This window comes from Agelaius tricolor, unplaced genomic scaffold (assembly GCF_023055355.1).
Source record: "Agelaius tricolor isolate 1412-34295 unplaced genomic scaffold, bAgeTri1.0.p SCAF_15, whole genome shotgun sequence".
In the NCBI taxonomy this organism is placed as follows: Eukaryota; Metazoa; Chordata; class Aves; order Passeriformes; family Icteridae; genus Agelaius; species Agelaius tricolor.
This window is the reverse complement of record NW_027269275.1, coordinates 18,693,974-18,706,722: the sequence shown is the minus strand read 5'-3', so window position 1 is coordinate 18,706,722 and position 12,749 is coordinate 18,693,974. Positions and strand designations below refer to the sequence as shown.

General features: G+C 51.3%; 1 protein-coding gene across 1 annotated transcript in view; it reads right to left on the bottom strand.

Annotated features, from left to right (window-relative positions):
• The window catches only part of CRISPLD2 (cysteine rich secretory protein LCCL domain containing 2), a 31,096-nt gene extending 22,140 nt beyond the window's left edge, over positions 1-8,956 (bottom strand). Inside the window, exons 1-2 of the mRNA XM_071440772.1 lie at positions 8,622-8,956; positions 4,093-4,412 (exon numbers count right to left, since the gene is read on the bottom strand). Of these exons, the coding sequence (XP_071296873.1) occupies positions 4,093-4,341 (249 nt within the window). The 5' untranslated portion in view covers positions 4,342-4,412; positions 8,622-8,956. The remainder of the gene's footprint in view (positions 1-4,092; positions 4,413-8,621) is intronic.
• Positions 8,957-12,749: the final 3,793 nt, after the last annotated feature.

The following is a 12,749-nucleotide window of genomic DNA, read 5'->3' as shown; positions in this document are numbered from 1 at the left end:
CTGTCCTCTTTGGACATTTACCATCACAACCAGCTGCTCTTTCCAAGTCCTGTCCCCTCCAGAGGAAAAGCAACTTCTGATCTCAAACATTTCAAAGGATCTGAAGGGCTGCATCCAGGCTCTCCTACACATTTACAAAGCCTCCAGTGTTCACTCTGAGCATATCTGCACACGGTCTCAGGCAGCTGCAGCTGGGATGGGGAAGGACTGTGCATCCCTGGGTAAGGCAACAGGAAAATGCAGCGTCTCCTGGAGCTTGGTGTGTCTCCAGTGTCTCAGTGAGGCAAACGCGACCTCATCTCACTGAGCTCACAGAAGAGCTTATCGTGGAGCACTCTCAGCAACCCAGATCCCAGCAGCATCCCTGAGCTGTCCCAGCCTCACCAGCTTGGCTTTGGACTCGGCAGTGACCAGGAAAATTCAGCCTGCAAAACCCTGTGTGGACACAGCTCTGACACAGGGAGCAAACCCATTTTCCTTCTCAGCCCTCCCAGCGCCTTGGGAGTGATGGGATCAGACCCACCGCACATCCCCAGCCCTCGGCTCCGGCAGCCTCTTGCAGCAGACGCAGCTTTTTGTGGTTTCCCACTTTGTGGGCTCAGCAGCCACCGCTGCCCTCCCATCCAGCACAAAAGCCACAGAAACTCTCCCAAGATGTTCTGCACTCCCGGCTCCTCAGACTTCCTACCCAGCTCTATTCCCTGCAGCCCCGGAGGCGGAGATGTTCCAAATTTCTTAATTTAATGCAGAGACGTCCCGAGCAATGGGCTATTAAATGGGAATTAATGCAAGCGTTCACGCTGTATCTCCCTTTGATGCCTGCGGATAAAATAAATGAACTCGGACAAAAAGACACTTAGCAGGTAATTGGGAGGGAGCTCCATCTCTGCACGGCTTTTTCTGCATGAGGAGAGAAGCTGGTTTCTGCAGGCATCAGATTACAAAGCCATCCCATCTAAATTAGAGCAGTTATTTGCCTCTTGCTTCTCAGACGCGAATGCGGTCAGGGGGCTGGAATTATTTCAGAGCAATAAACATAGAGGGGAAGAAAAAAAAAAAAAAAAAGATATTTCAAACTTTCCCAGCTATACTTGCAAGAATTCTTTATGCCAATATTCAAAGCAGTATCTAGGAAGATGACTGAAGCCAGAGGGGCAACGAGCCTGTGCTCAGCTTCCTTCAGAAGCAGAGGTTGAAAATGTTTTGGGTGTGTGTGATTCCAAGTGGGTTAGCACATCAACTCTCTTCTTTTTTGCTCCTGCAAATTTCTGATGGCCTTTCAAAGTGGAATGGACAGTGAATATGTAAAATATATGCATGGCACACACACACACACCACACCACAACTTGTAGGCCCAGGTTTAATAATGCATCCCACAAGGAGTCTGCTCCCTGAGCCTGAGGAGCCTGCAAACCCAAAGCCAGACACCTGAATTGCAGTGATCAGGTTACTCACTCATTTTCCTCCCCAGCCCAGACTCTCTGCAATACTGGCAGCTTCCTTCTAAAAGTGGCATCAAGCTCCAGGCCTGACATGTCCTGGCCGAGGTCTGGAGATGCTTTTTGCTAACCCCCACAGAACAGAAACACTACCCCATCCTGACAGGGAAAGCCACCACCCTGCAGTTGAGAGGAAGGATGCATACCTTATACATGAAAACAAACTATTTTCCTTCCAGCAATCTGCACTGAGAACAATTTTGCTTTCTCCAGCTGTCTCTGGGGCGGCCGCAAGAGGAAAGATTTCTGCCTTTCATCACTGCTGAAAGCATCTGACTAAGCCATCTTAAAAGGTCACCATGCCTTAGGATCTATTTTGTCCTTTTTCCTCTGAGTCTGTTATGTCCTTTTCACTCTGGGACTGTTAACAAGGAGTTTGTTTTGGCCTTGGCACCCACCCACCTCTGTTCAGCTGTCCAAATGCACTCTGGAAGTGTCAGTCACTGAGCTGGTAGAGGGGTTAAGGTAATTTTGAACTGGCTCAGTTTTGTCAGGAACTTGTGCCCTGCTCACTCATTTTCCATTAGCACTGAATACCTGTGCCAGCTCTCAATTAATTACACAGACCCAGCAGCTAAACCGTTTCTTCCTTCATTTTTCAGCCCCCTTTGCCTCTATCCCATATGTATATAAAAATTCTTTTGATCTCCAGATAAGTTGTAGAACTCACTGTGCTCTTGCTTTCTCATTAACAGTATCCAAAAACAGAAGTTCATCCAGAAGCAGTTAAATATGTCCCTTTCCTGGAATATATTAGGTCTCATTTCCCTTTTAGACCACTTAAATACATCAGATATGGAGCTGGGAGAAAGGATTTTCACAAGGGAGTGGCTGGAGGTTGATGGGCAAGAACAAGCTCTACCCACTCGTCCACAAGTTATCCCAGCACATCTCCAGTGATGCTCCACTCCAGCACCAAAGGGAAAGAGGAAAGTTTATCTATGGTTCTACAGACAGACCATCCTCTTCAACGAGTCCAAATGAGAAATGTCCTCTGCAGGACAAAGGATTAAAGAGAAATTCCCGTTCAGCATATACATGGCATTTCCAAGTCCTACTGGGTAAACAGGAGCACATGAAAGGCTGATTATAGCCCTTCCAAGCAGCACCATCTCATACTCAGCTCCTTTCTTCAGAGCACACAAGGCCCTTTCACTGGCCCTCCATCACCCATGAAAACCACTAGAAAAGCTCCCAGAGCAAAGGCAAACACAGAAGTGCAAACAGCGGCTGGGCCAGGGACGAGCGGCGGCTCTGCCAGCCCCAGGGCCAACCAAAACACCTTGGGCTTGCTCCTGCTTTGTGTTTACCCTCTGGAAATGCATCAAGTGGCCTCTCCTGGCAGTGCTTCCCTGCAGGATAACGCTGAGGAAGGGATGCAATCCCCAGTTCTTAGAAAGGCACGGGATTTCTGGCAGAACCCAGAACCCAGGGACCGCTGTCCCTCCTCACCATCCCCTGCCCTCCCGTCTCTTCCCTTTCTCCCTGCAGTCACAAAAGGCAGGATTTTACATCTGCAGCCCTCACTTCAGCACAGCTGGCAGGCAATTTTATATTACATTTAAGTTTACTCTTCTTTTACCCTTTTAAACATGGCCTTAACAAGTCATCCGTCCTGTGATCCGTCAGCAGGGGCACATGGCTGAAGTCAGACCAGTTTTGATCAGAACTATATTTGCCCACTGGGAAAAGGTACACAAAAAGTAATTATTTGCCTACATCATTTTGTGGCCCTGTAATATTTTGATGGCATGGCAAAAATAGCTCAAAGTAGGGTCTCTGGCATCGGGTGAAAAAACAATATTCATGTGAATTGTTGATGGCAAAGGCGTATTTCATACTCCTCCAACTTTTAGGTTCTCCCTCTAAAATAGGAGAATACATTGACCAAATTTTTATTTTGGTTTCCTGAACTACAAAACCCAACAGCAGTGACCCATCCACCCAGGAACTCCAAAAACCTTTCCAGGTACTCCCAGTGCTTTGCAGATGGAGCCACATTCCTCAGGCCCCATTTCCCTGTGCTCCTGTGCAGATTCCCAGGAGCATTGTGGAGGTTTGGCTCACATTGCTAAGCTCAGGTTATCACTGTGTGACTGAGGGCAGGTGAACCTCCAGCATTGGGTTGGCAACCCAAAAACCACCTGGAGATTCCCTGAGCAGACTGTGGTGTCCCCACAAGAGGCTGAAAGCTTTCACAGGGAGAGCAGGGGTTAAACACTGGGGGAAAATCGCTGCTTTTATGACCTGAATGTAATGGAAGAACCTGCTGAGGCAGGCTGGGGAATTGCCAGCACCGGAGATGCATCCAGGGCTGGGCCAGATGCTCCTTTATGAATAATGGAACCACTTCTGGAACTATGCAGAGGATGGACTGGGTGACCCAACAGCAGCAGCCCCTTCCAACCAAAACAGGCCACAGATCTAAAGCATCCTTCACTCTGGAATGAAAGGCTCCAGGAAACCTCTTGAGGAAAACTTACTTCAGAAGAAATTTGCTACACCTCTCGCACCACAAGGAAAATTTAAATACAGTTAGGGGGGAAAAAAATAAAAACAGTAATAAAGTGATGCATCAGGCTCTAGACTCACCATGTATTCCATGTTAGAGGCCACTGGATACACCTGACCTCTCAGTTTATTGTGGAGCATCAGTATCTCCTGTCTGTCTGAGAATAAAATGGCTCTCTTGGACCTGGAGTGAGCTTCCCCATCCTGGTATTTACTCAGGATGCTCTCCAGGTGACTCGAGTTGGGCAAGATGAAGCACTCAGCTGTCTTTGTCAGCAGCAGCAGCAGCACACATCCGAGAGGAAGGATCCAGGGCAGGGCAGGACTCATGCTGCCAGCAGGAGCAGAGATGAAGGCGATGCTGGGTTTTCCTGCAGGGACTCCCGGGGCTCAGTGCAGGTCTGGAATTTGGGGAGAAAGAGGCAGTCAGAGCAGTGCCACAGGAGGTCTCAGTGCGTTTGCCCCCCAACAACGAGGTCACACAGCCCAGATCTGAGCTTGGGAAAGAGTTAAAATTATTAAAATTATTGCTCACCCCAAAGGCGGGAAGACCTGAACAGCACCGAAAGAGGTGGGGACTCAGAGTTTATTACACCTGGGAATTCCTGTGATGCTGATTTGGGAGTGAACCCTTCCCAGGCATGCAGGAGGATGCTTTCTGCACCCCCGATGGAGCTGCCAGCCTGTAATACCCATCAGCTCATCAGAGTAACCCCAGCTCCATCCCCTCCCAGGCAGGGCGGCACCTGGAGCCATCCCCCCAAAGAGCAGCTGGCAAAGCCGAGATTCGCTATTTCATGAATAAAAGGGAACGAAAAATCGCCAGCCAGGCGGATGAGGAGGTCAGGCAGCAGCAGGAGCTGCTCTGAGGCTGCAGCAGAGCAGCTGCTGGGCTGAGGAGAGCGGCTGTGTTTGGGAAATGTCACGGCGGGATGGAGCAGCGCGGTCCGGGCTGGCGCTGACGCAGCCGGGGCTCCGGCTGACGCTTCCCGGGATGTGAGTTATGGAGCAGCGGGAGCAGCCGCCCTCCCCCGGCCAGATTAGGTGTTCCCAGGCACTCGGATGCCGTCAGCACCGACGGAGTGGGCTTTGGTTGTGGATGCCGTGGGACGGAGAGAGAGAAACGGCGTCTCTCACAGCGGCTTGCGAGGAATTTTAGAGAGCTGGAAAGACGTGATAACTTGTTGAGTATAAACAATTTGCAAGTGGTGTTTTTCTACTTGGTCTTTCTGTTCTTCTCAAGGACAGTGTGTGAGGAAGACGTTTTGGTTTTGAACAGAACCTATCGTATCACTCTATAAAAACCGCGCAGTTCCTTTAAATAAAGGTTTCTTTGTCTTTTCTACAGTCCTGCCTCTCGCCTGTTCCAGTGTCAATCTCGGTGCAGGAGTGACATCTGGTCTTTGAGCAGCTTCCTTTGATCCCTGTCCCTTGCTCTATAGCGCTCCTGCTCCACCAGCCGTCCCCAAGCACTTCTACCCTTCCCATGCTCCAGTTTATCTACTCAGTGATCCTTGAGCATCTTGGCTGGGTTTATTTGGATCATTCACAGGAGGCTGTGCAGCACTCACTGAGCCCCTGGAACAGGATCAATCCATCCAGGGGCAGGAAGCATCTCTACAGACAGAGCAAGCACAGCATCTCCCTCCTTAGGGTCAATTTTTGGGAGAAAGCTCCCCCATCCCTGTCTCCAGCACGAGGTGAGGATCTAGTTTTGACAGCAGTGTTGAAAGCCACGCTGAAAGCATTCCTCTGCAGCGGCAGGAAACAACCCCCAGATTAGCAGGAATTATTTGAGAAGTTTCATCCAATGACACAGGATTTGGACACTCTGAGACCAGAGGAGCTGGAAGCCAACCAGAGCAGGGGAGAGCCATCTAACTCCCTGCTAAAAGCTGCACTTGAGCACAAAACCCCAAACCCCTGCTCCCCCAACCCACTAGAGCAGCATTTGAGAACAGCAGCAAGCAGGAGGTGCTTTGCACAGCCAGGAACCCCCAAAAAAACTCTGAGAACACTGAGAACCCCCGAAAACTTGTTGGCTGACTGCACCAAAGACACAGAGTCCCTGCTTGAGGCTTCTCTCTTGGACTGAACGTTGAGGCAGATGAAAACCAGCTGCCCTCAGCCTCTCTCCAGGCAGCGCACTCAGCCTGTGCCTGCCTACAACAATGCAGGATGTCATTGCTCAGTTTAGGTAACAAATCCTCATCATTTCCTGCTCTGCAGAGCAAACCGAACACACTCGCCTTGTCCCCAGCTGCAGGCACACCTGGAGGGCAGGACAGTCGGTGGCAGAAGGACAGACAGACACTCCTTTAACCTCATCCTGCTCAGCCCCGCCTGCGGCGTTCGCTTCCCCCCAGGCAGGAGCCCGACTTTCTAACCCGGCTGCACCAGGGGTAGGGGAGAAGGAGCAAGTTGCTTTTGTAGACTGTCTGACCCAAATTCAGGGAACAATTCCTACTTTGAGGCACTTCCCTGAGAGGTTAAAAATAGCTGCATTGCCAGGGCCATTGACAATGTGGCCATTTAGCCCCGGCCGCTCTCCCTGCAGGAACAGCCGGCGCTCAGAGGCGGCCGTTGCACCCCTCGTTTGGCCGCCTGCCCTTGGCTGAACAGGAGCCCAAATCTGCCACCCATCTAAGGCAAACACTGAACTTTCAGAGAGGGCAGATTGAAAAAAAATCAGCTGTAGCATCTGAGAGCCAGAGGAGCTGCCCCGCTCAGGGCTCCGCAGCGAGGCCAGCGCGTCTGGCTCGGCGAGGCAGCCAAAACCTCCCAACAGATGGTGCTTTATTCCTTGGGATGTGCTTTATTCCTCGGGATGTGCTTCCCTGGCTCCCACTGGCCAGCAAAAGGACACCAGCACCTCTTTAAAATTAGGTCATTTTGGCTTAATCTTCTATTTCACTGGGGTGTGCAAGTCCCGTCCTCTGCTTCAGCTTGAGGTGAGGAGCATCCCAAGGAGGGATAAAGGGATCAGAAAGCAGAGAGTTTCCTGGCCAGATTAACTGAAAGCAGCTGGAAGATGCTCACATTTCAGAAAGCTGTCACAGATTTCAGAGGCCCATCCATCTGCCTCTCAGTGTCCTCGTGCCCAGGTGCAAAGGAACACTGGGACATGTGTGCTGCAGCCCAGCCTGTCCCAGTGCCCTGCAGGGCTGGGGCAATGCCTCACCCAGGGAGGCTGAAATCACAGAATCACATTGCCTTTGAGCTGGGGTTTGACATTATTCACAGAAAATCATCAGCTGACAGTCAGCTGAGGAAGCCTCTGCTGTTGATTTCAAGGGCTCAAGAGGAGCACAGCCTCCCTTTAAACACATCAGGCCCTTGACACTGGTGCCAGGTGAACATCTGGGAGCCATCAGAAATGACTGAGTCAGCAGAAAAGGACTCCTGAATGTGCTGGAAAGCCTGTCCAAAGTGGGGAGAAATGGGAGGCCTTCTTCTGGGGTCTGAGGGAGTTAAAGAGCAGCACTGGACTTAAGGAAAGGTTATTTTTAGAAAGCTATTTCCCCAGCTAATGGATGGTGTCTGCCTTGCACGGAAAGCAGGAGAGCTGGGCACATCTGAAGCCTGGCAGAGACGCTGCTAAAGCCACATGCAGGCTGATCCTGCATGCATGTCCCCATGTCACCTTTTTCCCTGGGGATATTGAGCTTTGGCTGCCTCCCTGGTGAAGCACACGAGTGGGCTCCTGCTCCTGGGTTATGGGTGACATTTGCAGCTAAAACATCCCAGGGCCTGCGGAGTTACACATGGCACCAGCTGACAAGGATGGAAAATGAAAAGTTAGCTCAGGATGTCAGGAGAGCGTTTAAAACAGTGAAGCAGAGGGGAGTTAGCCTGGGATCAGCTTCTACACTGAGCCTGGGATCAGCTTCCAACCTGAGTTAGCCTGGAATCTAGGATGAGTTAGCCTGGGATCAGCTTTAACCTGTGCGAAGAAATCCAGGGATAAGGCCACAAGATGATGCAGGAAACCCCAGGTCATGTCTTTCCCTGGGATGCACACACCCCAAGCTGTGCAGAATTGTGCTGCCTTCCAAAGACAAGGAGGATGACAAGTTCCTAGGCATGGGACAACAGTGCCACATTGCACTGTCAGCATCTTCAAGGCCATGGCTTAAAACATCTGGATCTTCGATTTCTGCCACAGAAGCCAAGTGGGTGAGTTTCTGTGTAAAACCACATGGAGAACCCACTGGTGACAGACACCACACATGGTGATGCTGAAATTCCTTTCCTACAGGACCTGAGGGCAGAGCTGCACAAACACAGGCAGCCTGGAGCACACAAATGTGCCCACAGGGATCAGCTCTGGGCACTGCAGCAGCATCCCTGGGATATTTTCTATTTGCATAGAAATCCACTCCTGTACTTGCAAACTCCTCCCATTCATTCCAGATTAATGCTTGTTAATCTTGCATTAAATTCTGCAGGGCACACATGAGGGAAGCTCAGACAGCACTGTGCTGTTTTATACCATCCAGGCAACTTTTTGGAGAAGTTACTAAAACTGTGCCTTCTTCAGAGTAATTTCTTGCACTCCCACCACCCCCAAAACCAAAATTTCAGCAGCCAGGACTGAACTTTACACTTACCTTGCTGAGTACTTCCAAGTCTCCAGGTAACTGCAGCTCCTCCAAGCCTGCTTGTGGGAAATAAATTAACGTATTTGAAATATTTAAAGGAGGAGGAAGGGGGAAAAGGATGGAATAAGCCTCAGGAGGTGCGAGATGTGCAAGGTCTGGGCTCAGACTCGGAGCAGTGCAGTCTCCCGGAGCTCCCGGTGGTATTTATGCTCTCCAGGCAGAGGGGAGAACCCTGGATCATCCCTGTGACAACGGGCGTGGAGCAATAACGAGAAGGAGAGGGAGGGGAAAAGGGGGGAAAAGCCACAGGGAGAGGGGCTGGGAGCGCAGGAGCTCCCGGGCGGTCATTGGGGCTCAGAGGAGCGGGACCATCCTCCCTAAGGCGGGAGGAGGAGGAGGAGGAGGAGGAGGAGGAGGAGGAGGAGGAGGAGGAGGAGGAGGAGGAGGAGAGGGCAGCCCTGCCCCTATAAAAGCGCCGGCTGCGCTGTGCTGGGCTGTGCCAGCAGCCGGCCCTGGGACTCGCAGCCGGGAATTCCAGGGCACGGGGAATCCTCCCCGCGCAGGGGGGACCGCGACGCCGCCGTGAGGGCTGCGGTGACCGGGGAGGAGGGGGAATTCCCGAGAGGAATTTTCCCTGGAAGGGACTGAAGGCAGCTCTCCGCCCCCGGCTCAGCCAGTCCCGCTCCTCGCAGGGAAATCCCACCCAGCTCCAGCGCTTCCAGTAAACCCCATGGCATCCCCCTTTATTTCCAGAGCCGGATTTTTGCTGGGAACAGATTAATCGCGCTCTAGTTTGCTGCCAAAGCTCTCCCAGAGCTGACATTCCTCCGGGGAAAGAGCGGGAGCCGCAGGGAATGGGGAACGCAAAAAAAGTCGGTGAAACACGCAGGCAGCACTCACCTCTGCCGATGTCCCAACAGCTCCAGCCTTGGCATCCAGCTCCGTGGTTTTACCCACTGTGAAAGGAAGCGATTGAGCAAAAGACAAGCTCAAAGTTCCTTCCTTTTTCTCGAAGTAAACAAACAGGGAAAGCCCAAAGCGCTGTCGTGAGTAACAAGGCGAGTGTGTCACGGCAGCAGCAGCAGCAGCAGCATCCCCGGCATTGCCCTGGGATCCGCATCCCGCAGCAGGGGCAGCGCATCCCCCGGCATATCCCTGAGGAGGGGCCCCAGCCACACCCAGCACGGAGCCAGGGGAGCACCCATCTCCTGGGAGCTGGCACATCCAAGAAAAGCAGCTCTGATTTCTCCAAATGCACTGCCCTTGTCCTCTTTTCAAAGTTTTTTTTGGGGGGAAAAAAGTCCTTCTACTATTCTTCTAACCAGTCAATATTTATTTCTTCCTTCAGGCAAAACACCAACCACTTTTATTTACTGTTTACTAGGAGGGAGTTTACAAGATATTCCCAGAGGTTTGTTCAAACCCAGCCAGGCTCAGAAAGCAGAGGGACATTTATCAAACTCGTTCAACAGAGCAGGAGCAGAGCAGCAAATATTGGCAGCTGGGAGAGAGCAGCACAGCTCTGAGCAAAGAAAGAACCCTCTGAAGCCAGCACTGGGGCTGATTCCATCTCTGACACCATTTTCCTGAGGATTTTTCAAGAAGGAACAGATTGTCATCCCTGGGGTTGCATCTCCCAGCCCCTTGCAAGCTGAGATGGGCAGCCAGTCCTCACCAGTCAGCCCCAGTCCCACAGCCTGGTGCAGCCACGCCAGCCCCTCTGGCTGCTCTTCCCACTGCCCACACTCTCCCAGCTGTATTTACAAAGAGTTTCTATTTGCTTCCAAACAAACTGTGTATGGGAACCAACAACACGTGGTCCAGCAGCTGGACCTGGCACTTCTGCCCTGCCAGGAGCTGTTGAGTGCAGTTTGCTCCCAAAAAAAGCTCAGACTTTGACACCGACACAGGCAACTCAAAGACCACCCAGAACTGGGCTGACAGAAGGTTCTGCACTGTTTTACTGTAAAATCACTGTGTCCTCTTATTTTTTCTTTTTTTCCCCCTTGCTCTTCTGATTCCCTCTGGATCAGTAAGTTTGCTGTAGGATTATTTAATTAGCTGAAATTAGGAAACTGCAGCACCCTCAGTTCCTAATTTCCCCAAAACACAGTAAATTTCACCCCAACACAGTGAACCCTGGTGCCCCCACACAGGCTGCCACCCCAAAACCAGGCAGCTCCCCAGCCCTGACTCACAGCCCTCAGAAGGTGCTGCTCACTCCAATTACCATAAAGCTGAATTAACTCATTTTAAATCTCACATACAGACGGACAAATAATTTCCAGACCTCAGAGGAATTTGGTATTTTGTAATCTCCACAAATATCCCTATGGGAAATTAATCCCTGTAGGATGGTTTGGGCTGTCTGATTGCTCCATCAACCTGGCTGCTTTACAAAGATTTGATTTTCTAATTTATTTTTTTAATATACACCAGGATGGTTTGACTGTACAAGACACACACAGGGCCTGGTTGTGCTCAGGGATGAGCACAGCCTGGAACAAGAATTTTTACCCACCTCATTTTGTCTTGAGTCAGCAGCTTGGGGTCATATGCTCCACCAAAGCCAAAACAATCAGAAGTTACTTTTAATCATTCCTCCTTATTACTGCCTTGATTATAACGTCTCCATTTCATATGTGGTAAAAGCCACATAAAGCAGGCTGCATATATAAGTATATATTAGCAGAGAGGCTTTTAATGTAATAGCCAATGAATGGGAAGAGACACAGATTTCCCTATGCCCTCCTAATTGACCAGGCAGACAGAAAGTCTTGATCTCCACTGGAATTAATGCTCCTTTACTTCCCACTCAAACACAGCTCGGCAGGAATGGCCCCGAAGCAGGGCAGGGTGAGAGACCCAGAGCTGCAGGGGATCCCCTGGCTGGACTCCTCCAGAGCACAGGGGGATAACAGGGTGAAGAGAAGCCAGTGGCAGAAGGGATCTGCAGGAGCTTGTCTGTGATCACCAGCAGCGAGAGCACAGGGGGAGCAGCAGCCCCTGGGCTGGACACCAGGCTCAGGTTTTGGGGAACCATCCCCTGGGCAGGGCACCAGGCTCAGGTTTGGGGGAATCACCCCCTGGGCTGGGCACCAGGCACAGCCAGGCTCAGGTTTTGGGGAATCACCCCCTGGGCTGGGCACCAGGCTCAGGTTTTGGGGAACCATCCCCTGGGCAGGGCACCAGGCTCAAGTTTTAGGGAATCACCCCCTGAGCTGGGCACCAGGCTCAGGTTTTGGGATCACCCCCCTTTTGCTGCCTGCTCACATCCCCCTCCTGCCTGGGCTGTCCTTTCCTGAGGGAGCCAAGGAATCCCTGCCACATCCCCCACCCCAGCAGAGGGGAGATGCCCCTCTCTTGACCACACTGCAGCCCAGAGGCTACTCCAGCAGATGAATTAACAGTGTGGGGATCCAAATCACAGGAGGGAAATCAGGCATTGATGGATTTGTTCCCAAACACAATTATTTCTTGGCACTGTGAGCCCCCTGTTCGTTCTTGCTGCTCTCCTGTTTTGGGGTAGCCTGGACTGATCACCCAGGTCCATCTGCAGCTTCTCCACCTTCTCATACTCAAGAACATTCCCCCAAATGCTTCAGCAGCTGATGCTGAGCAAGAAAACAACTCCCCATAGACCTGTCCTGTTTCATCAGTGAAAAGCTGATGTAAAACAATGAAATAAGAACAAGAGCTGCAGCAATTTCAGAACATTCAGGGGGCACCAATGACTGCACTGAGTACAAGTGAAATGTGAACTGAAATCCACCAAATTCTTCCCTAGGAAGGTGGTGAGGCACAGGCTGTCCAGAGCAGCTGTGGCTGCCCCAGCCCTGGAGGGGTTTAAGGTAAACTGGCCTGGTGGAGGTGACCCTGCCCATGGCAGGGGCTGGGACAAGATGAGTTTTAAGGTCCTTTCCAACCCAAATCAGTCTGGGATTCCATGCAAACCACTCACCTTGTTCCCACAGGTTCCCTGGGCACATCTGGAACAGTTCAGGACCCTTAACCCAGCGCCCACCTTTGGAGATTTCACCCCAGAGCAGAAGGTGAACTGCTACCACAAGCTCTGCAGCCACCACATCTGGTTATTCACTAATATAGAAATGATTTCCAAAAAATCCTCTGGGTCAT